General features: G+C 44.6%; 8 protein-coding genes across 9 annotated transcripts; 4 read left to right on the top strand and 4 right to left on the bottom strand.

Moving 5' to 3' along the window:
* The first annotated feature begins 195 nt into the window (after window positions 1-195).
* On the top strand, window positions 196-2,196 carry pths (probable ATP-dependent RNA helicase DDX47). Its single transcript, XM_017151486.3, has 3 exons — window positions 196-509; window positions 567-825; window positions 1,023-2,196. The coding sequence occupies exons 1-3, from the start codon at window positions 291-293 to the stop codon at window positions 2,117-2,119; spliced, it is 1,575 nt and encodes a 524-aa protein (XP_017006975.2). The 5' UTR covers window positions 196-290; the 3' UTR covers window positions 2,120-2,196.
* A 1,264-nt stretch (window positions 2,197-3,460) lies between these two features.
* Window positions 3,461-5,283, top strand: LOC138914978 (uncharacterized). The gene is made up of 5 exons (XM_070219725.1): window positions 3,461-3,534; window positions 3,603-3,801; window positions 3,859-4,063; window positions 4,111-4,201; window positions 4,259-5,283. The coding sequence occupies exons 2-5, from the start codon at window positions 3,621-3,623 to the stop codon at window positions 4,343-4,345; spliced, it is 564 nt and encodes a 187-aa protein (XP_070075826.1). The 5' UTR covers window positions 3,461-3,534; window positions 3,603-3,620; the 3' UTR covers window positions 4,346-5,283.
* A 1,600-nt stretch (window positions 5,284-6,883) lies between these two features.
* del (deadlock) lies at window positions 6,884-10,946 on the bottom strand. Of its 2 annotated transcripts, none has more exons than XM_070219715.1 (3): window positions 10,700-10,946; window positions 9,250-10,641; window positions 6,884-9,192 (listed from the first exon to the last, which is right to left on the bottom strand). In XM_070219715.1, the coding sequence occupies exons 1-3, from the start codon at window positions 10,847-10,849 to the stop codon at window positions 7,354-7,356; spliced, it is 3,381 nt and encodes a 1,126-aa protein (XP_070075816.1). In that variant the 5' UTR covers window positions 10,850-10,946; the 3' UTR covers window positions 6,884-7,353. The 2 variants fall into 2 exon arrangements, with proteins under 2 accessions (XP_070075816.1, XP_017006969.2); XM_017151480.3 differs by having other exon boundaries at window positions 6,885-9,192; window positions 9,262-10,641; window positions 10,700-10,944.
* Window positions 10,947-11,786: 840 nt separating this feature from the next.
* Window positions 11,787-14,811, bottom strand: E2f2 (E2F transcription factor 2). Its single transcript, XM_017151446.3, has 6 exons — window positions 14,449-14,811; window positions 13,614-14,396; window positions 13,439-13,548; window positions 12,706-12,964; window positions 12,187-12,526; window positions 11,787-12,119 (listed from the first exon to the last, which is right to left on the bottom strand). Exons 2-6 carry the CDS (start codon window positions 13,929-13,931, stop codon window positions 12,019-12,021), a joined length of 1,128 nt encoding a protein of 375 aa, XP_017006935.1. The 5' UTR covers window positions 13,932-14,396; window positions 14,449-14,811; the 3' UTR covers window positions 11,787-12,018.
* A 261-nt stretch (window positions 14,812-15,072) lies between these two features.
* Mpp6 (M-phase phosphoprotein 6) lies at window positions 15,073-15,748 on the top strand. Its single transcript, XM_017151448.3, has one exon. The coding sequence runs from the start codon at window positions 15,194-15,196 to the stop codon at window positions 15,680-15,682; it is 489 nt and encodes a 162-aa protein (XP_017006937.2). The 5' UTR covers window positions 15,073-15,193; the 3' UTR covers window positions 15,683-15,748.
* Coq3 (ubiquinone biosynthesis protein COQ3, mitochondrial) lies at window positions 15,653-17,445 on the bottom strand. The gene is made up of 4 exons (XM_017151447.3): window positions 17,346-17,445; window positions 17,114-17,290; window positions 16,529-17,061; window positions 15,653-15,870 (listed from the first exon to the last, which is right to left on the bottom strand). The coding sequence occupies exons 1-4, from the start codon at window positions 17,372-17,374 to the stop codon at window positions 15,740-15,742; spliced, it is 870 nt and encodes a 289-aa protein (XP_017006936.2). The 5' UTR covers window positions 17,375-17,445; the 3' UTR covers window positions 15,653-15,739.
* Window positions 17,446-17,702: 257 nt separating this feature from the next.
* Pld3 (Phospholipase D family member 3) lies at window positions 17,703-19,554 on the top strand. The gene is made up of 3 exons (XM_017151552.3): window positions 17,703-17,980; window positions 18,043-19,080; window positions 19,207-19,554. The coding sequence occupies exons 1-3, from the start codon at window positions 17,789-17,791 to the stop codon at window positions 19,465-19,467; spliced, it is 1,491 nt and encodes a 496-aa protein (XP_017007041.2). The 5' UTR covers window positions 17,703-17,788; the 3' UTR covers window positions 19,468-19,554.
* On the bottom strand, window positions 19,547-22,350 carry Nbr (exonuclease mut-7 homolog). Its single transcript, XM_017151551.3, has 3 exons — window positions 21,256-22,350; window positions 20,219-21,198; window positions 19,547-20,162 (listed from the first exon to the last, which is right to left on the bottom strand). The coding sequence occupies exons 1-3, from the start codon at window positions 22,026-22,028 to the stop codon at window positions 20,035-20,037; spliced, it is 1,881 nt and encodes a 626-aa protein (XP_017007040.2). The 5' UTR covers window positions 22,029-22,350; the 3' UTR covers window positions 19,547-20,034.
* Window positions 22,351-22,389: the final 39 nt, after the last annotated feature.

Below are 22,389 nucleotides of genomic sequence, written 5' to 3'. Positions count from 1 at the left end.
CAAATTGTCCGGTACAGAATTTGAGGGAACTTTTTAAACTTTTCCGGCGTCGTACAGAAGAACAAACTTGATCACTGTTTAGTGATCCATTACTAATAGCTTTCATTAGTGAGAACTTGTTGTAATCACTTTCAAAATATTTATTTTTGTGAAAAATATCGATATATTGATATGTTTTTCCCATCGCTAACCTCTAGCTTGAATTCTTCCTCTTTCGTTTCGACCACGTGCTGAAATTGGTGGTAATGTCCATAGCGTGTCCAAATTTTTGACGAAACTCATGTAACAAAATGTCGGAAACTTCAGAGGACGAGCAGGCGCAGCTGCAAACCAGCGACGAAGAGGAGCTAAGTGGCGAGGAGGAGCAGGAAGATGAATCGGCAGCGGAAGGTGAAGAAGATGAGGATGACGATGAGGCGGCCGAGAGTGGCGCCGATGGTGCCGCCAGTGGCTCCTCCGAGGTGGAGGACGACGCAGCCGATGATCAGAAGCTGACCTGGAAAGATCTCGTACGTGGAACACTGAAAACCTTCTTCCAGATCGCTTCTACTTTCATTTTCCCCTAGGGACTCAATGAGACTTTGTGCCAGGCCTGCGAAGAATTGAAATGGAAGGCCCCCTCGAAGATCCAACGCGAGGCCATTCCGGTGGCGCTGCAGGGCAAGGATGTGATTGGCTTGGCCGAGACTGGTTCCGGCAAGACGGGAGCCTTCGCCCTGCCCATTTTGCACGCCCTTCTCGAGAATCCACAGCGATATTTCGCCCTGGTGCTAACGCCCACGAGAGAACTGGCCTTCCAAATCGGCGAGCAGTTCGAAGCGCTTGGTAAGTATCCTTTACCATCTCATTTTGATTATTACTTTTACCACACCGTGATGTTAAACCTGTTTTGATTTTGTTTTCCAACAAAAATATGAAATTATTATTTTCTTATTCGTCACTACCTCTGAGTTAACAACTTTTCCTTAGTTGTACAATTAATTTGAATTTGAAAACCTAATGCTGGCTACTGTGTTTTCCAGGCAGCAGTATTGGCATCAAGTGCTGTGTGGTCGTCGGCGGCATGGACATGGTGGCCCAGGGTCTGCAGCTGGCCAAGAAGCCGCACATCATCATAGCCACACCGGGTCGCCTGGTCGATCACCTGGAAAATATGAAGGGCTTCAACCTGAAGGCCATCAAATACCTGGTCATGGACGAGGCGGATCGCATTCTCAACATGGACTTTGAGGTGGAGCTGGACAAGATCCTGAAGGTGCTGCCGCGCGAGCGTCGGACATTCCTGTTCAGTGCGACCATGACCAAAAAGGTGAAGAAACTTCAGCGAGCCTCGCTCAAGGATCCGGTGAAGGTTGAGGTCTCCAATAAGTACCAGACGGTTGAGCAGTTGCAGCAGTCATATCTATTTATTCCCGTTAAATACAAGGATGTCTACCTCGTGCACATCCTTAACGAACTGGCGGGCAACAGCTTTATGATCTTCTGCAGCACCTGCAATAACACTGTTAAGACTGCCCTGATGCTTCGGGCATTGGGATTGGCAGCCATTCCCCTGCATGGCCAAATGTCGCAGAACAAGCGACTGGCGGCCTTGAACAAATTCAAGGCGAAGAATCGTTCGATCCTCATCTCCACTGACGTGGCGTCCCGCGGCCTGGACATTCCCCATGTGGATGTGGTCGTTAACTTTGACATACCCACGCACAGCAAAGACTACATTCATCGTGTGGGAAGAACTGCGAGAGCGGGTCGCTCCGGCAAGGCCATCACCCTAGTCAGCCAGTACGACATTGAGCTGTACCAGCGTATCGAGCACCTGTTGGGCAAGCAACTGCCCCTGTACAAGTGCGAGGAGGACGAGGTCATGGCCCTTCAAGAGCGCGTGGCAGAGGCTCAGCGCACCGCCAAGCTGGAACTGAAAGATCTTGAGGATACAAAGGGTGGCAGAGGCCACAAGCGCGGGGGCGACAACCACGACGATTCGGAGCACTTCACAGGAGCCCGCAAACGAATGAAGCCCATGGGTGGTGGTAATGGTGGAGCGAGCAGAGGAGGGGGTGGTGGTGGTAAAAAGAGCTTTGGGAAGAAAAACTGGAGCAAAGGCAAACAGAAGAGATAGTCTAGACTTTACTTATAGGTTGGTCTCGACTTAAATTAGTGCTACTGTAGTTCTTAATAAAAATAATTATAATGAAAGTGTTTTAAATATGTTTACTCAAGACCCGATCACCTAGTGACGAATCGCACCGGAAGTGTGCGCGATGAAACATATGGGCAATTCTCTGGCGATGTCAAACAAGCCAAAAAGCTATATGATTTTGCACTGATATTTGATTCTAGTTGATGGATCCTCAACTAAGCTAAGGTTACAGAAAAACCACCTAAGAAAATGACGGAAAAAATTGTCGCGTGCGACATATATCATGTGACAGTCACTCCGATGCCAATAAAAAAATAACCACTCAATATTATGTAACCAAACCAAATTTAAAAAAGAAAGAACACGGAACACTAACGAAATTAATTGCATTAAAATATTCCTTAACGTTTCGTTACAATCGAAAGTTAAGCAGGAAGTCAAAAAAGTCACTTCTATTGGTGTCGCGTGCGACAGTCTTGGTTTTTTTTTTATAGATCTTAAAAACAAAAAATTTCCTAAAGTCAGCCCTAGCACATATTTTAGTGCAAGTCAAGACATTTAATTTGAGCGTAGTGTTAAAAGAAAAGAAGTACTGGAAGATAGTGGAAAACAAAAAGAAAGCCTGAAATGCTAATCAAACATGATTTTGCTTACAGAGGGGGTTAGGTCTTGCACTTTTGAATTTTTTTTTAAATTTGTCTTTAATATTTATTGTGTCTAGAATTCACTTAAAAAATATGAGATTTGCGAATTGCGTTTTTTAGGTAATTTATTCTAAAGCGTCGCAGATAAATTACGTTTTTCTCGAATCCACGTTTTTATACACCGTGATCATCGGCATTTCTAAACCTCTCAACTTTTTAACAGTGAAATATTAAAATATTAAAACCGCGCTTCTCAGGGGCGGGTTTTTTTAATTCTTAAACGAAATGTAAAAAGAAAATGGGAATCTGTTTTTTTTTTGGCTGAGGTACAGTGAACATCCCAAACGACTTTTTCTAAACTGTAGCAGCAATCGCATTGCCACACCCCACATTCTAAATACTTTTAAAAATGTAGGTGCTTCATATTTTGCTAAATCGGACTAAATAAGAACATTTTAGAAAGTGCATTTATCTCCTGCCTTAAGGCCTCTTTACAGTTCAGATGGAATGTGACATGGAATCGAATTTTTCATACAAATTTCAAAATCTGAGATGGAATAGATTCCATTTTATTTTTCATTTCGAGTTTACACTTCTAATGGAATTTTGTCAGGATTCTTAGAAAAGCCTCATATGTTTAACATAGATTAAAACAATTTTGAATAGAAGCCCTTGTAAAATTTAACATTTGTTCGACAGTAACAGAAATTCGATCTGTTAATATCATTACATTTGACTCGATTGGAATATGTGAGTGGGTACATATTCCATGAGAGTACATATGAAATTTATGGTGTTCATTCCCTTTCCTGTCAAAGTGTTTATGAGTTTGAAAAATGTCGGGAGCAAGAAAAAACAAAAAGAGGAATCAAAGCATCAGCCGCGAGGAAACCATTCAACTGATAGAAGAAGTAAAATCACGCCCGGAGATATGGGACTTAACCAACAAGAACCATAGCAATAATAATGCTGTTAGAAGTGCTTGCGCAGCCGTTAGTGCTGCCACCAACAAAGAAGGTGAGGAATTTTTATATCAATAAAAATTGGATGTGATCATTAAACATTACTTTGCAGTCAACGAGGTCAAGTCAACCTGGCTTTCACTTCGTGATAGCCTTCGCTATCACACGAAGAAGAAAGCAACACAGATTCTAAAAAGTGGTAGCGCTGGTGGCTCAAAGAATATAAACCTAGTCGAATCCGAAAAGACGGGCCCCGAGATAGACTGGGAGATGGCAGAGCATATGTCATTTCTGCAGGGGCTGTCTCACAAAAGAAAGTAAGTTACACAAACTGAAACCATTGTTATTAATATTATTTTTTCAGGACATTTGCTTCTGTGCACGCCCCATCCACTTCAGAAAAACGTGGTTGTGATAGCCCGGCAGAGGACACTGAGGAGGCTTCGTATGATTATGTAAGCTTCATAAAATTCCTATTTATTCTTTATTGATTGTGATCGGACAAATCGCAGAGACCAAAGAAGAAGAAAAACAGTGACCCAATAATCTGTCAAACTGTAATGTTCATATGTACGCAGATGATGTACAAATATATGTAAGTCGACCTTTATGTGAGATGTGTCATTGTATATCTATATGTAATACTGAATTAAACAAAATACATAAATGGGCGCAAAGAAATGGTCTGGGACTAAATCCTAGTAAATCAAAATGTCTGATAATTTACAAAAAAGCACTTGAAACTAATAACTTGCCCCGTATAGTAATTAATAATATTCCCATTAAATATGTACAAAATGCTGTTAACTTGGGTGTAACTTTCAACAATACCTTGCAATGGAGTACACATATTACTAAAGCAACAGGAAAAATATATGGAATGTTAAGGCAGAGTCTATTTACGATATGAAGTTAGAGCAATGGATAGATTCTAGAACTCTAATTTTCGTTCATAAGATTATAATGACAAATGAACCAACCTACCTCGCTGACAAACTTGTGCATGCCCAATCAAATCGAACTAATAATTTAATACATCCGAGAACAAGATTACTGTGTTCTCAGAGACAGTTCTACATCAATGCTGTGCGCCTGTGGAACGAACTGCCTCATGTTCTCAAATCAATAAGAAGTGCTAATCAGTTTAAAATTAAATTAAAAGAATTTCTAAAAATAAATAACTCTAACAATTAAAGATAAGTTTAGTTAAGTCCTTTGTAAACAACTATGTAGTATTTTTAAGAAATATTGTCAGCTATAAATTTACTATAATTATCAACACGGAGTGACTAGCGTACTAATTCATAAGTTTCAAAAACTTGTAATGCTAGGATACAATAAACAAATAAATTAAATTAAATTAAATAGGAACCGAAATTGGAGAACTGCTCAAGTCAGCGAAGGACCTCATATCGGTGGTTCAGACCAAGCAAGACAACAAGACAACTGGATCCCTGAAAAATGTCGAAATGTTTTCTTTTTGGGACAAGATGATGGAGGACTTTTCCGAGGAGGCCCTACAACAAGTGCAGGTGAAGGTGACGGCAGCAATAGCTGAAATTGGAAAAAAGATCGTGCTGCCAAAAATAAAAAAAATAATAAAAATTAAAATTGTGTCTTCTTTATTTTATATGTGGAACGTTTCTCATTCATTGGTTTCTTGGACAAAGGCTGCCCTGTTCTGCCATGGTACGGCGCCTGCGTTTGAATTTATATGAGCACATAACTGGTTTCTAATCATCTTGCCATAATCATTTGGCCTGCCAATATATGGCTGCAGCGATGTTAAATTGTTGTGTTCAATTGATTGTTCCTCAAAACCGCCTATGTAATCAACTGTGGCATTTCTTATTAAAAAATTATGAAGTAAGCAGCATGCCGTAGTAACCTTTTGTGCTGTCTTTGGTTGACAAATAAGAGTTCGTTGCATGCATATCCACCTCCAGCTTAGTATGCCAAAAGCGTTCTCTATGCATCTACGAGCACGGCTCAATCGATAGTTGAAGATGCGCTCCGAGTTTCCAAGATTTGTTCCGCTATAAGGCTTCATAATTCTCTTGCAAAGTGGAAATGCATCGTCACCTATTAAAAAGTACGGAATTCGATTTCCATTAATGATGCGGTCATTTGGAAATTCAAGTCTGTCTCCGAGAATATCTCTTCCAAATTGTGATGACGAAAATACATTTACATCACCTTCGCTGCCATACGCTCCTACGTTAATGTAGGTATATGCATATTTAGCATCACAAATGGCCATAAGAACTATGGAATGAAATCCTTTATAATTATGAAAGGCACTACCACTGCTTGCTGGGGCCCGGACAGCAATATGTTTGCCATCGACGGCCCCTATACAGTTTGGAAAATTCCACTCGCTTTCGAAGTTGGTAGCGTAATTAAGCATACGATTTTTTTCCCAGGCCGGGATTTCGCCGATCAACTCTATCGCAATAGCGTCACTAACAGCAATGACAATACCACTCATACTGTCCTTGCTAATGCGATATGTTGATGTTACATGTCTTTGGATATCTCCAGATGCAAAATATTCCATCACGATTGCGAATTTGGTTAGAGGTGGTATCGCGTCAGCTCGAGTTTCCCGTAGTGGCTGCAAATGCTTCTCAATTTTCGAAAAAATATTCATAAAATTTTCATAAGACATTCGGAAATTTTCCAAGAACACTGGTGGGTTATTGATCATATCGACAAAGTCCTTAGCGAATCTGCCTTTTGTGTTTCGATCCTTAAGATAGGGATTGACCCAGCACTTGCGTTTGCTTCTTTGGTTTTTTTCACGTTTTTTTTTCAACAACGCCGCGATAGCCAGATTATTAATTGCAAGTTGCAGTAATAGTACACTAAAATGAAGACAGTAGTGTATAAGTTGCCATCGAGATTATTGCGCTCAGAATGTATCTAATTACGTACCACTCATCATCCATTCTAAAAGAATACAAATCGTTTTTTCCGTTTAAATTTGATAGAACGAATTTGGCAGGGCAAGTACGTTTCAGAATTATAACAGGAAATGTAAACAGACATGAAATAAGAAAAATTCCATTTCAAAAATTCCTACTGAGGTGTAAAGAGGCCTTTAAGAAAAAACTTTTTAGTTAAGAGAACAAAAAACATTTAACTGTTCATTTATTGATCGTTTTTTCTCAATAATACAAGGTAATTATACAGAATTAATTAGAGATAAATGATAATGTAGATATGAATTTCTTTGTAAGGTGGGCTGTGTATATACTGCATAATGTCAGAAAAGAAAAATTTGATTTGATTTCATAGATAAATAAATTCTTTTGTGGGGCTTATTAAAATGCCCACAATAGTCATGTTCGTCTGAACTAAATTGTTTCCGTTAACGTAATGAGCGGTTATTGGTAGTATACTAAAATTTGCCTTCTAAATGGCGGACAATACTGACCAGCAGCATGAGATGCAATAAGTGAGGGCGGACTGATATCTGCCACTGGAGGTCATTGCATTGCGCTTACACTCTTGATTACTAGAATCGACAAAATGGTTTCTTTCAATAATACAAAAAAATAAATGGAGATATGTTTTCTCCAAGTAACTTGATGGGCAGATCATTAAGCTAAATTTGTTTGTGGGGCTTATTAAAATGCCCCGAATAGTCATTTGAGGTTTGAAAACCATTGTTTCCGTTGAAGTTGTGAGCGGTTATTGGTGGAGGCGGCACACTAAAATCTGGGACTGGAGGATGCCTTCCAAATGGCGGACACTGCTGACCAGCAGCATGTGATGCAATATGTGGAGGAGGACCGGTATTTGCCGCAGGTGGGTGTTGCATTGCGCTGAAACTCCTTTTTTCCAGAAGCGACAAAATAGTTTTGTTCTTTCTACACGTTTCATGATGTAGTTTTATCAAATCCAGGGCTTTTGGAAATTTTGGTCCGCGACAGTCGACTGAAGACTGGAGTATGGTGATCAAGTTTTCAATCGGTATATCGAAATCATAAATCTTCTTCAGCTCCTCCAATTTCTCGAAATAATTCTCCCAGTTGGCGCTGGACAAAATACGTAACACCGTCAAGGTCATGTCGCGAAATTTACTGGCTTTGCATGGCAGCCACAAATGCTGCATAATGCAGCGGACGGCCTCTTCCTGCATCCCGCATTTATAGAGAGCCCCAAAGACGAGGTCGAGCAAGGGTGCGGAGATGGCTTTGTACAAGCGGCAGTCGGCCAGCATATTTAGCAGATGCTGCCACAATTGGCGACGTTCATAGACGTCCACAAATGAGGCGGAAAAGGTCTGGAAGAGGTTAAAGCTGCGCAGCATCTGTCGATAGGTGTTCACCAAAGTCTCCTCGTCCATTCTGACCAGACGCCTCTGGACTTCGCCCAAACTGTACAGCGTGTGATCGCAGTTGAACGAGCGGCACATGTTGTCCACAGATTGCATGCACTTGACGCCAAAGATATCTGTGATCGACAAAGTACCCTGAGTCGGCGGTGTCGGATCATCGGGCAACTGGGGGATGAAGACTGGGCTGTTTACCAGCGGAACTGTCGGTTCGGCCGGCAGACGGTAGGGTGGAGCGAAGACGGGCAATGTTTCCTTGACCCGTCGAGCGGCGGTTGCCTCTTCGCGCTGCTGGCGAGCGGATGCAGCTAGCGGAGGATCCGCCAGTTGCGCCACTGGCGCAGGCTTGGTCGTCAGGTTCTTTTTCTTCTCCATCTCCTCCTGCTTGTACAGCAAACGCATTACGGATGGCTGAGTCTTCAGTTCTTCGGGACTTATCTTTGGAATCCTAAATGGATTCATGCCCTGCACCTTGGGAGTTTCTACTGCGTCAATTTTCTTAGGTGCTTCCTTGGCGGCGGGCTTCGAAATGGGTTTAGGTTCCTGAACAGCAATGTTTGGTTTTGGCTCAAGTGCAATCTCATCGTCTAGTCCATCCCAGGAAGCCGCCACCGAGAGCACATCATCGTCGTCCTCCTCGTAGTCCAATTCATCCTTCTCTCCCATGTAGATGCCCACCTCTCCTCCCGTCGACAGACTTGGCAGCTTCTCGAAGAACTCTGTGGTGCGGGCCAGCTGACTGTCGATTTCGCTGGGCGTTTTATTGTTGAAGTTCTCCAGACAGCGGTCGATCTCCTCCACCTCACGGAGCATCTCGATCGGCGTGTCAAGCAGGTCAGAGTCGCTCATTAGCTCGATCCCAGTTTCGATGACCTCACCGCCGCCCAGAGAACTATCTAGATGCATGTCGTCCAGTTCGTTGGCCAGCGGATCCTCGTCAACTTTGCTGGACGCAGGCACTGGTGGAGGTTTCTGGTGCTTCTTGTCGTTCAAGGACCTATTGTAGTTATGTTCGTAGAGGTGGCTGGGTCTTCGATTCGACGGACATTTTAAGTTGATCGCTGTCGGCGGCATGTGGGCTGGCATCAATGGGGATTTTGCGGTTATCTGTGGCAACAAAAGGAATTTGTTAGGCAATGTAAAGTCCAAGAAACTGCTTACTGCGTTTTCGCCTACGTTCGATATGGTCCGCTTCTTGTGGGGCGGCGAGTTCGTCGCGTTCTCTTGAAGTCGAGGCTTGGATGGCGGCTTCTTTAGAGAGGATTTCGACAAGTTCTGTGGCTGCTGAGTGACCTCGCCTTGCTGCGATGGCTTTACCACTGTCTGTGGAGTTTTAGGTACTTGATGTGAGGTTGATTTTTTCGGCGGTGGAGCTTTCGGCGTCTGTTGCATCTCCTTGCGTTGCTTGGGGGCAGCTTTCGGCAGTGGCTTCTGCGTTTTTGGTTTTGCTGTTGGCAGCTCTGCTGAATGCTTCTCCAATTTCAACAAATTCAATTTGGATGCTGTCTCCGGAGGCTGTTGTGCCTCCCTGAGCTCCGCCTCCAGCCTGGCCTGCTGCATAGCCTTCTCAAGAAGCGAGGGGCGACCTCTTTTGCGTTTTACTGGCGGAGGTGCAACGTTGCAAGCTTGAGCAGGCGGTTCTTTTTTGATAGAGACCACTATGGGTGCAGGCTTCTGTTCTTTGTTTTTCTTGTTTGCCAACCATTGCGAAAGCGGCAGCTGGTCATCACCTTCGTCGTTTGATTCCTCAGAAGTCTTAGCCGGCAAGGAGGAGTTCTTGCGCTGCTTATTGATCTTGCTAGGATTGGCGACCGAATCACGTCGCTTTATCGGATTGAGTGCTGTATTTGGCGCTGCATTTGTGGGAACACACGTATTTCGACGCTTGATCGCAGAAGCTTTGGTATCTTGAATGGGAACGCATGAATTTCGGCGCTGAACTGAGCTGGAAGTACTAGTAGCAGCTTCTGGGAAGCCAAAAGATTCTCGCTTCTTGATGGGATTGATGCTAGCAGTATTTTCCTTTACGGAACTCAAGAAAGGATCATCTGATGAGGCGCACGACTCACTACGCTTGATGGAACTAGCTTTCAAAGCACGTGATCCTTGGCTTTTGTGGCTTGACTTCGATGTAGTAGAGTCTGGCGAAACACATGTATCATTGCGCTTGACGGGACTTGCATCTCGTATTTTCTTGGAATTAGCTTTGGTAGTTGATTCTCGGCTCTTTTTGGGCTGAGCCCAGATTTTGGCATACTCAGACTCACGAGGATTTAGCAGCTTGGAGCTGGAAGGAGATCTTTCCTCCTTAGCAGGAGCACCGGAAACAGAATGCGCTATTGTTTCGCGACGCTTGGCAGAGCTGGGGGCATTACGAGGAAGTGAATGCGATATGGTTCCGCGTCGCTTGTTGAGATTGGGAGCTTCGGGGCGAGAACTAGTTGGTTCCAGGAACACTTCTGTCTTGGTATCTGTGGCCGAAGATGTAGGAGCGGTTTCCTCGAGAGCACTTCTCGGTCGGACCAGATATTCCGGCCTTATCGGGTCATTAGGATCCTGGTTTTAGATGGGAAACAATTGAAATAGAATTTCTCGGAAAAAAAAGGACGCTTACCGTGCTGCTCTGGATATAATATGGGTTGTCCCAGCTCTCCATAAAACCAGTGTAAATGGCGGCCCATTCTTCCTCGGGAATCGAATCGGTCCCTAGTGTAGTTAAAATCTGCTGCCAGCAGGATTTTTTCTGCCGTATTTTCATCTTCATGCCGTTTTTTTCACAAGAACCACGCGAGCGAACTTCCACTTAAGACATGAGTTTGCAAGTATGCGGTACTTTCCAGTGTGACCATCACACCACTTACTTAAGCCCGCGGAAGGTCAAGTGGCAATTAGCGGCAATTGTGGAACGGTGGAATTCGGAAAAAGGGGGCCATTTTGATTTTGTGTTCCCTCTAATTTAAAACTTGAAAACTTGTGAACTACTTATGCATTGTTTCTGGAAAATTTTATAAACAAATTATCCATATTTTCTGGGGGAAAATACCTTAAAAATAGTGGAGTTTAAAGGGACACAAGAATGCCGCCTAAGTACTTGTACTTGAACCACAGTATTACCCATGTCATAAACCGTGGTGTTCCAAGAAGCGCGCAATCTTAAAAGTTTGTAGCTTAATTAACTATCTAAAATTTCAAGACGTATGATTTAGGTAAAAGCTAAATTACTGAAATTAAACTGAAATCATGTGTGTTATTACGAATGACCCTTTTGCACAGAAGACCAGGCTCGTTCTTTCGGGCTTTCCAACCTTTGGACTTTAGTATTCTGATGAAACGTTGATGAATTCGCCCCATGTTCATCAACGACCAACATCAACGATTCATCAATATGCCACTCAGTAATAAAACCACCGACAGAAAAAGCCCTGTCAAAAGATTTGTGCCAATTTTGTATACCATGGGATATTGTAAGGAATAATTAAAGATATATTGCGCAGTGTAAAATCTATCTATCTACAACACAGCAAATCGGTATTTTCAATTATAATTATCCTGCAGCTGCACAATTCACCATATCTCAAAGATACATATTAGATCGAAAACACTCTCCTTCGATCTTCTTCACTGCGTTTCAAGCTTCTGACAAAATAAATATACCCTCTTTAGTAATACAATATCCCCAAAACTTCACTGTCTCGCATCCATTGTGTTTAAAATGTATAAACATACACACACGCTAAAATGTGTGCATTTATGAATTTATTGGTTTTGCTGTTAGTCTGGCGAAAATTACAAGGAATTAAACTACATAATTAAAATTTCTAGACGATATAGAGAAATCAAAAGTCAGAATTGTACTAATCATAAATATTTGCACAACGCACGCGGCCAGTTGCAGAGTAGCTACAGTCGTAAGGTGTAAATGCCGTCCTGCAGTTAGGAGCAAACGTCAAACAGCTCGCAGATTCCTTCGTCGCTTTTCAAGGCAAAGTTAAAGTCTTCCTGGGGTGGATTCAGCTGCACCAGCGGCGGGTTTTCTGCAACAGAATCGTGGGAAAGTGCAAGTTAGTAAGATGACCTTTAAAAATGGCAGGGATTGCCAACCTTGATTTGGATCATCAGGGTAAAATCTTCGCAGCGAGTGCCCTGACAGGTAATTTTGGAAGATAATCTTTGCCGTCAGCTCGTTCTCGAGGATCTTCATCTCATCCTTCATCTCGGGATTGCAAGAGTAGCCGTGTTCGTCGGTAATCACGTTCCCCGTGCCCGCTGCAGCACTACCATCCTCGCTGGAGTGTGACGACGTCGATGGCGAGGGCGTGTCCAGGCGGCGATAGTCGAAGAAGCCGTCCGCGTCGTGGGGATTTGTGGTACTCTTGCCCTGGTTCGTCACCAGGCGAATGTCGATTGTGCTGCCATTATCCAGTGACACGGCCAGTTCGTACTGCAAAGAGAAGACATAGGTTTCAAATTATTTACCTCTTGTGCTAATAATGAACAGTTAATAAGACCTGACTTATAAAACCTTAATTAGTACATATATATTTAAGAAAAAGTGGAGTTTCTTGATTAACTTGTACTATGTATACTAGTAGATAACAAATGAAAGCCAATTAAACTTACATGATTGCGCTTGATATCCACTTCCTCGTCATAGTTTGGTATGGTGAATACAGAATCATCTCCAAAGATGTCCAGTAGATCGTCACGGGTCACATAGGCGTAAGAGCGATTCGAGGGATCCTGCATCACGTAGCGCAGATTACGCTGTGCGTACTCCAGTTGCTTGTCCAGGTCATCCTCCAAAGTTTTCAGGTGATTGGTCCGGCTACGGGCTATGTCGTAATCCTCTTGGTCCTTGGCATTGTTAAAGCCCCCACCGCTACGGAAAATTTAATTTAAATTTTAATATACAAGGATATTATTAGGATAAGAAACTGGATTTAGCTTTTGACTAGAGACTTTACATACTATAGGTATTTAAATTTAATTAAAAATGTAAGGTAATTAAATAATTTGCACTTGCTAGGAAGTTCAAGATCGTGTTAAAACTAAACCCTCAAATAGTTATTCATTGGCCCATCTAAGCTATTTTGAGATTTGCAAACGCTTTAACCAACCATTTTTCTTCATTTACAGAAAATTTCGGCCTAATTTTAAATGTTAAGTATAAGGAATAAAACTGTTTCAGAGGTTCTCGTTAAATATTACTGAATTTCAGGAAAATTCCACCTGTTCGTACAGTATTTGCTGTACTTTATAGAGCCAATGCCACCCCATTTTTGACTACTTGCAGGCCTCTTTTAGCAAGGTTCGAGTTGACTGCGTTCGCCCTGAAATGCAAATGAGCACCTACCGCCAGCGCACTAGGGAGCAGTGTCTGCCCTTATCTATTAGTCCAATGCCCTCCAGAACATTGGTGATATCGTATATTCGTCGCTTCTGTACGTCCAATATTTTGGTAGCCTGAAGGGGAGAAGAGAAACGGTTGGTGTAAGCATGGACTTAGAGGTATCCACGGATCCACGTACCGCTTTCAGGTCGATGGAACCGCCGTTGGCCTTCATGAGCTCCACAAACTTCTGGGTGAGCAGGACCAGCGATCCCACGGAGCGCTGCTGTCCGGGCTGCGACTGCGGCTGTGAGTGCGAAGGGGACTTGATCGGCGTGGGCGGATCCGGGGATGTGTCCATGCTGGTGGATATGGGCTCGTAGGTCTGCGACTGGGCCGGAGATTCGTCCGATTCCACGTTGCCAGCGCCCATCATCATCATCACCATCGCGGAGGAGGTGCCCGCTGCGGAGCTGCCTTCTCTTTTAACAATACTCGCTGGTTTGCGCTTGTACATCGTCCGCAGTCGATTCGATGGATCTCTTCCCGTTCTGGTAACTCTTTGTGTGCCTGCACTCGGTATGCAACGACCAGTGACCGCGAATTAATTGTAGTTTGGAGCGAAAATTAAACGAAAATACGAATGTTGGCGCTAGGTTTGCTTTCCGCCATTTATGTCACTTTTTTCATTCTCCCTCTATTCTGTGTGCGCAATATTGTAGTATTGGAAAACCAGAGGCGATAGTTAATCGATGAATCGATAGTCAATCGACAATCGATTGCAGCTCTACATTCTAATTTAAATTTATTTTCCTTTATTTTTAAAATATCTTCACAGGCATGTGCAATTTGATTCGTCCGTTTTGTTTTGCAACTTGTCCTGCAGCTGTTTCAGCTGTGCGTCCCGCAGCACATCCAATATTTTCCACTTGGTCTCGAAAAACAACTCATCGCTGATTTGCTCCAAGTCTATTCGAATTACCTGTAAACAAACCTTATTTCAATTAAAATAAAATATAAATATAACTTTATACATCACAAAGGTTTGCTATGTTTTGCGCTTTATACTCTGTAGGAATTGAACTTTTTTGAGATGTTCCAGACCTTTGTTTTAAGTCTGAGCCTTTGTTGGTTTCTCCACCAAGGACAACCAATTCCTTTGGGGTCAGCGAAGTGGTTCTTCGGTTGCGTTTCATATTAAAGGCATTCGCCCTTTGAGGAACCCTCTGTTCGTTTTTGGAGAATAGGCTGATCATGCTGTGGTAATTTTTCTTAATGGTGCCCATGAAGCTGGAGTTGGGCATTGTTTTTTTGTGGGGACGACAAATTTACAGATACATTATTAAATTTGACAAGCTGTCCTGAGGTAAAATTGTCAACAAAGAATGTAAATGCTACGGTGCAAATAGTTTACTTATTTTTAACCTTTTACGAATCCAGTTTAACCTGCTTCAACAGTCATATCTACATTTAAACGTGTTAGATATGGAAAATACATAACAACGTTTCATAAAGTTTCTTAAAAACGTTTTCATAAATACCATAACCCACGCTTGATTTCGTAAGTAATTTGAATACCTATTTTAAACATCGCATAAACACGAGGGCGCGCCACGTTTTCTCGGGTCATCCAACGGGCGCTTTACAACACTAGCTTTTTTCCGTTTGTTTTGTTCGCCCATTCTGCTTTGGGAAAAAAATCAACGTGCTGGGGCCGAACCCTATTTTTAAGGTCAAAAGTATTTCCACATTATTGTGATTAAACAATATACCGGCAAAATGCCAGCCAAGTCAAAGCCTCGCCTCTCGCGCGGCGTCCTGGACATGAAGTTCATGCAGCGCACCAAGGTCAAAGTAGAGAAGGAGGCGGACGACGAGCAGAGTAGGGCACTGTACTCCAACGAGATCAACCAGAAGATGCTCAACTCCACCTCGAACTTCCTCGTGGAATCCAGCTATTCGATATGCGCCGGCCTGATCGACGGTCGCCTCAGTTTCCGCGGCATGAACCCGGAACTGGAGCTGCTCATGGAACAGGAGCTGGCCGAGAAGCAGGGCCGCACGAAGCCGGAGCAGCCCAAGGAGGTGTCCGACCAGGACATGGCCCAGGCCTACTATGCCAACAAGGCGCCCACGGTCGCCGGCAGCATGGGCAAGAAGTTCAGCACCAAAAAGGACTTCAAGAGAAAGCAAAACGGCCACGAGAGTGGGAGTCCGCATCCCAAGAAGAAACAGCAGTTCAAGAAGCCTCGCTCCGATGACGATTAGTTTACTCCTTAGTTGTTACACACTGACCTAGTTGCTAGTTAAATAAAATATACGAATTCAATTGGATTCGCTCAGTGGCTGTTTCACCGCCTGCAGGGCGTAGCACATCTGGGTGTTGTTGATCCAGCGCCAGGTGTTGCTCCAAAAGTCGTAGGTGCTTCCATTCACCAGCACCGTCTGGCAGTTCACTGTAAAAAAAAGTACGGGTTGTTATAGTACTGGTAACTTTATTTTACATAAGCAGTGCAGAAACCCCTACCTGGTTCGAAAACCTCTTCTATTTTAGTTTCAGATTAGAAGGTGTACAAAAAAGAGTCTTACTTTTAAATCTCAATTCTGCCGAAAAATCTTTACTATGTTTAAACCAAGGACCGTAAATAACAGTTATTTGAGATTTATATTTTAAAAGGCCTACTGAGAATTTGTACAAGTTTTAATCAAAAATTTAACTGGTTTTAATGCACTTTATAGACATAAACAAATAACAGTTATTTTGCTTTTCAGATTTGTTGACATGCATATACTTTGTGGACAAGAGTTATTTTTGACGATTAAAACAAAATATCACAGTAGTCTTTTTAAAATAAAAATCTCAAATAACTGTTATTTACGGTCCCTGGTTTAAACAGACATAATAATCGTTTTCCTTCATCAATGAGCCTTAAAAACCCTATATTTTGTAACTAAATTCTTATTTAGATCACATACATACGGGGGTGTCACAGAAATTATTTCCAACCGTAATCCGTTAAATTTCTTACGTCCATCAATGCACAAAACCAACCGTCTTTGGTTGAAAGAGATTTCTGTGAAACCCCCGCTACTACCCTATAAAAAAGATCTTACTTGTATCCAAAATACGCTGAACATCCAGTGGAGAAATCATCTTGTCCCAGTGATGCGTTCCCTTGGGCACCAGATTCAGTACATACTCGCTCAGGATTACGCCGCCGAACCAACTGGGTATGGTTTTGTTTAGGGTGGTGATGAAAATGGACCCTCCAGGCTTTAAGGTTCGCACGCTGGACTCCAGCAGCGCCACTTTATCGTCGACATGCTCCAGAACCTCGGACACAATTACAGCATCATAGCATTCGCAGTTGGCCTTGGCATGCTGATCTACTGGCTCCATTTTGTAGGTCACTGTGCTGGCCAGTTCCGGACTGGAGCACTTGAGGTGATCGCGAGCAGCCTCTATTAACTTCTCGCCAAGATCTATGCCCGTCACCTGGGCACCCAGACGCGCCAGTTGCTCCGTTAGCAGCCCTCCTCCGCATCCAACCTCGAGGATACGCTGTCCCAGCAACACCCTGGTGGTATTTACGTAACCAGGTTCCACTGTGCCCCGTGAAACGATGCCGTCTCTGATGAAGGGAACCCTGAAAGAGGTGAAAATTTAGCTTTCGACCTCTTGCCACTCGGATCACTCACCTGATCTCATTCAGAGCATGCAGGGCGCCCATGGTTCCATTTTGATTCCACCACTCGGAGGCGTGATTCTCATGGTGGCGCACCTCCTTTTGTGTACCGCCATCTAAAGAATTCGCTGTGCCGCTGCTCCTGGTCGAATTTCGCACCGCAGCACTGGCTAGCAATTGTCTCAGCTTGCTGGAACTCGAAATTAGTAATTTGATATATTCTCAGAGTTTTATTTTACGCTTACTGGCTGGCAAACAGTGAGTTTCGCAGCATTTTCGAGAGCAACAATAAACTTTGATAAAAACAGCTGACTTTGTTTTGCTGCAACTGGCGAAGACAGGGGCGTAGGGAGGATCTTAAAGGGGTATGAAATTACACAAACAAATTTTAAAACAATTTACATTTTACATTAACTTGCTGAAATATTATTGCTGTTATTGTTATATAAAATTTTAGCAAAAAAATAGACCATAAGTTTTAACCCTTTTTCCCGCCACCACTGACAAGTCAGAGGTGGAATGAAACGGTTAAAGAGAGAGAACCAATGGAATGGAACATTTTTGCAAGTTCCGATCATTGGTTCTTTATCATTCTAATTCAAGAGAGAACCGCAATACCTATCACCTGCCATATCGATAAAGATAACACAGCCTTTGTGGCTAATCACAAAACTACTCGCTTTTCGTCATGCCGGATTACAAGAGGCTCGAGAGCCAGGAGTCCGATGTGGAAGGTGGCCGGGCCAATGGACAGGGACAGGGACAGGCTACTGCCCAGGACACCCAGGAGAGACAGGGGCCGGCGGAGAATCAGCAGGCAGCCCAAATGGTGACGGTGTCCTTGCTCATGCTCCTTTTCCTCGGCAGCTCCTACTTCCAGGTAGTTTTGTATTCTTACATAAAAATATACCTTTTTTAACCCACTAACAATGCTTATTTTAGCCACGACCACGCCTCCATCAGTACCGTGGCCCTGGAGGCCATGGACTGCGGGACAAATTCGACTGCAACATTCAGCTGGTGGAGTCCATACCCATCGGCCTGACATATCCCGAGGGCAGCCCGAAATTCCTAAGCACCTACGAGGCCTGGCAGCAGCTTTTGGACAGCGCCAAGACATCACTGGACATAGCTTCCTTCTACTGGACCCTCAGGGCCGAGGACACGCCCGGTGTGGTGGATAACAGCACGCAGCCGGGAGAGGATATCTTCGCCAGGCTCCTGGCGAACGGGAATGGCGGCAGCCTGTCGCCCAGGATCAAGATTCGCATTGCTCAGAGCGAACCGTCCAGTGTGTCGCCCGATTCGAACACCAAGTTGCTGGCCAGCGCTGGAGCTGCCGAGGTGGTGACCCTCTCCTTTCCAAAGTACTTTGGCAGCGGAGTGCTCCACACCAAACTGTGGGTGGTGGACGAGGAGCACTTCTATCTGGGCAGCGCCAACATGGACTGGCGGGCTCTTACCCAAGTCAAGGAGATGGGCGTGCTCGTCCAGAACTGTCGTCCACTCGCAATCGACGTGGCAAAGATCTTTGAAGAGTACTGGTACCTGGGTAACAGCGAAAGTTCGAAAATACCGGATTGGGACTATTCCAAATACGCCACATACTACAATTTGAAGAATCCCATGTCGCTGAATGTAAACAAGAACATTACTATGGAAGGCTTTCTATCCAGCGCACCACCACCTCTTTCGGCTTCTGGACGTACCGATGACCTGGACGCCATCCTCAGCACTATAAACTCAGCCATAACTTACGTAAATATTGCGGTTATGGACTACTATCCGCTGATTATCTACGAAAAGAACCACCATTATTGGCCATTAATTGACGATGCACTGCGGCGGGCAGCTGTTGAGCGTGGCGTGGCAGTGAAGCTCCTTATCTCCTGGTGGAAGCACTCCAATCCCAGCGAGGACAAGTACCTCAAGTCTCTCCAGGACCTGGCTTCCAAAAAAGACAATATTGATATACAAATTGTGAGTATATAAAGGAACAATGGTACTTAAAATGAAATCAAATCTAAGAATACTTAAATTAGAAACCCAATGACACTATTGAAACAAATCAAATTAACAAGGTTTTTTTGTATTATTCTTCCCCAGCGTCGGTTTACTGTGCCCGCGGACCAAAGCCAGGAAAAGATTCCCTTCGGTCGGGTGAATCACAACAAGTATATGGTCACCGATCGAGTGGCTTACATAGGTACCTCCAACTGGAGTGGCGACTACTTCACGGACACCGCCGGCATTGGCCTCACCCTACGCGAAACCCACGAGACGGAGAGCACCAATACCCTGAGAAGCGACTTGCGCAACGTATTCGAGCGGGACTGGAATAGCAAATACGCCAGCCCCTTACAATAATCGCGCCATGTCGTTATTTTATTCCATTCATTTTAATCCGATCCCAAATGTTATTCAAAGTATTCAAGAACTCAACAAGTTGTTCAATCCTATTCATTGCTTTTATTCAGTTTTTGATTATGCGTGAGGGTAAATAAAAGGCTCGTTTTACGGCCATAACAGAAAATACAAAATAATACATGTACTCTCTGGATTGGAATAATGTAAGTGTATAAAGTATGTACAGTGAGCAAAAAAAATCATATACCGCGGTGTATCAGAAATCTCAATCCATGCCGATTTCAAAAGGCTTTGAGTGTCAGCGATTTTAGTTACACCTCTTATGGAAATTAAATTCATTATTTCATCTCTGGTTTGCAGTCACATGGTTTGCTTTTGATTTGTAACATGTGTCCAAACTGCATTCAACCAAGCTGCCTTGCTAGTCACTAAATATACGTGAAATACTCTTTTCAACATTAACGTTTGAACTAAATTTAGGTTGGGCGAACGCCTTTGTCGTCGTCTACGTGAGAAACGCTATCCATCTAGATGGGTGCATGGATCTATCCAGGGCCAGCTCATCCATCACTTGACATTGGCGCCGCGCCTGAGGAAGTTGTTGCTGGCGATGCTCTTCTCGATGGCCACGTGAATGGAGGAAACGCGGGCCAAGAGCGTGTTGTAGATCAGCAGCAGACAGCGCGCATCGATGGCTGGAAGAGAAATGCACATGAGTCTTGCTGGAATCTAGAGTCAATCCCTGACTTACCGGCATAGAGAATTTGCTCGCGGCGCAGTGGTCGGTTGGCCCAGTTGGAGCACTGATTTGACTTGTTTAGCTTTTTGCCGAGGCACGCCAATGAGAGATCCGTGAGAGCGTCCCCGGCCCGATTGACATTGCCGTAGGGAAGCTCTACGCCGAAGCGCTGCTTCTTCAGCTCCAGCCAAAGATTGCGCAGGTCCAGGTAATGGTGAGGCATTTGCAGGCGCAGTTGCAGTGGAAGTGAGCGCTGCAATACACTGAGATCGCTGACCATGGAGAAGCCCACCTTGAGGATGTTGACGTTGTTAAAGATGTTCGCGCCCAGAAGCCGCCAGTGCTCCGATCGCAGACTCTCCTTCGCCAGACAATCGATCAGGTAGACATTGTGACCGGTGGCTATCTGCAGCACGCACAGCTGGCTGTCTCCGCACACGTTTTGCATCCACTCCGAGTCCAGGTAGATGATATGCTCCTGCTGCAGGTGGTACAGCATGCGATCGAACTTTTCCGCCTTGTCCACAATAATAAGGCACTCGTCGGGCAGATCCATGGTCAGGTACATATCACAGGCACTCGCGGCGCAGCTGTCCTCGCTGGTGGATTCCCATCCGGCCGCCTTCCCAGCGCAATTTTGCGTGACCTGCGTCTTAATGTCCAGCGGACAATCGTTTGGATTTATGTTGAATTCCCTGTACCAGTAGATGGCCTCCGAATGGGCGCCGGCCGAGGCAATGTAGCCCACGAAGTCCTTGCGCAGGGCGTAGTCATAGGCGTGAACGCTGACCAGCTCCCGGAAGCTGGCCAGGTTGATGCGGGCCTTCTCGTATTCGCGGTACAAATAATGCAGGTAGCTGCAGGTCTTGGTGAACTTGTAGTTGGGCGTGACAGCATCGTCGAAGCCGTACTTCTTGGCCAGCCGGGCCACGATCTTGGCGATGGGTCGATAGCTGAGCACGTGGTGCGAGATTTTCAGATTCTTGTAGCGCCTGGAGGAGAAGAGCACAGAGTTAAAGCCAGTTTAAGGCTCACCAATCATCACTTACCCCAGCAAATGCTCGCAGAGCTGTATTACCGGCTTCTCCTTGTGCAGCAACGAGTCCAAGAACTTGACAAACGGCAGGCGCTGCTGGGTGGCATGGTCCAGATACTCCTCGGCCAGCGGCAGCTTCTCGATGGCAATCAGCGGGAAGGCCAGCTCCAGCATGTCGAATTCGTGCGTCAGCTGCAGGCTGATGGACCACTGGGTGACCTCCTTGTAGAGCCCGGTGTCCAGAAGCTCGCGCAACTTGGGCAGCAGCAGGTCACGGATGCCGCGCAGTCCATAGGCATAGATCACAGCATTGTTGAGGGTCAGAAGCCCAGAGGTCTTGACAAAGTTAAAGGCTATCATGCTGGTGTTGGGGTCACAGGGTCCCTCGCTGAGATGCGGGAACTCCTCGTGGAGCTTGCACACCGTGTCCAGCACAAAATGTGACAAGCTCTTCGGCTTGATGTTGCTGCTGTCCGGGCAGTTGGCGAATATCTTGAGGGCCAACAGCAGCGGCTCCTGGTGGCCCATTAGGGCCTTTCCAAACTCCTGCCGCAGATGCGGCGACTTGTTCTTGCTGTACATGTTCCACTTCTCGCGGAACAACTTGAAGAACTGCTCCGCCTCCGCGTCCAAAGTGGCGTCAAAGTTGCGCCCGTTGAGCCCAGCACCTGTTGTGATGTCCTCCAGGCGCTTGATCTTCAGGTTGGCCATCAGGTTATCCATCTCCTCCTCGTCCGACTCCAGGCCGGCGGGAATTGCGTTGTACATGTGGCTCTTGCGTGCCATTTTCCACCGGCGCCCCTTTTTCCGGATGAGCGAAGCAAGTGCAGCCGCCAATTGCAACTGCAATTGACAAGTAAAAATTTCGCCTGCGACTTACCGAGTCGTCAACAACAAAAAACGCAGGCAGAAACCGCCAATAGCGCTGGCAATTTGGAGATTTTCCCGCTGCCGCCTAATGTAAATACTAATCGACATTTGTATTTAGATGTTCATTACTTAACAGGTCTGAACGCGGAAAAATTTAAAACAGTTTTAAGAATTATGGAATTATTTGAAGCTGCTATTATTTCCAAACAATAATTCTTTAAAGTTTAATCTGTTTTTATTCTTATATTTTCTTCCAATAATCAGAAATCCCCACAAT

Source organism: Drosophila takahashii, chromosome 2L, assembly GCF_030179915.1.
Source record: "Drosophila takahashii strain IR98-3 E-12201 chromosome 2L, DtakHiC1v2, whole genome shotgun sequence".
Taxonomy (NCBI): Eukaryota; Metazoa; Arthropoda; class Insecta; order Diptera; family Drosophilidae; genus Drosophila; species Drosophila takahashii.
Note: the sequence above shows the minus strand (reverse complement) of the source record. Positions and strands in the feature narration are given on the sequence as shown.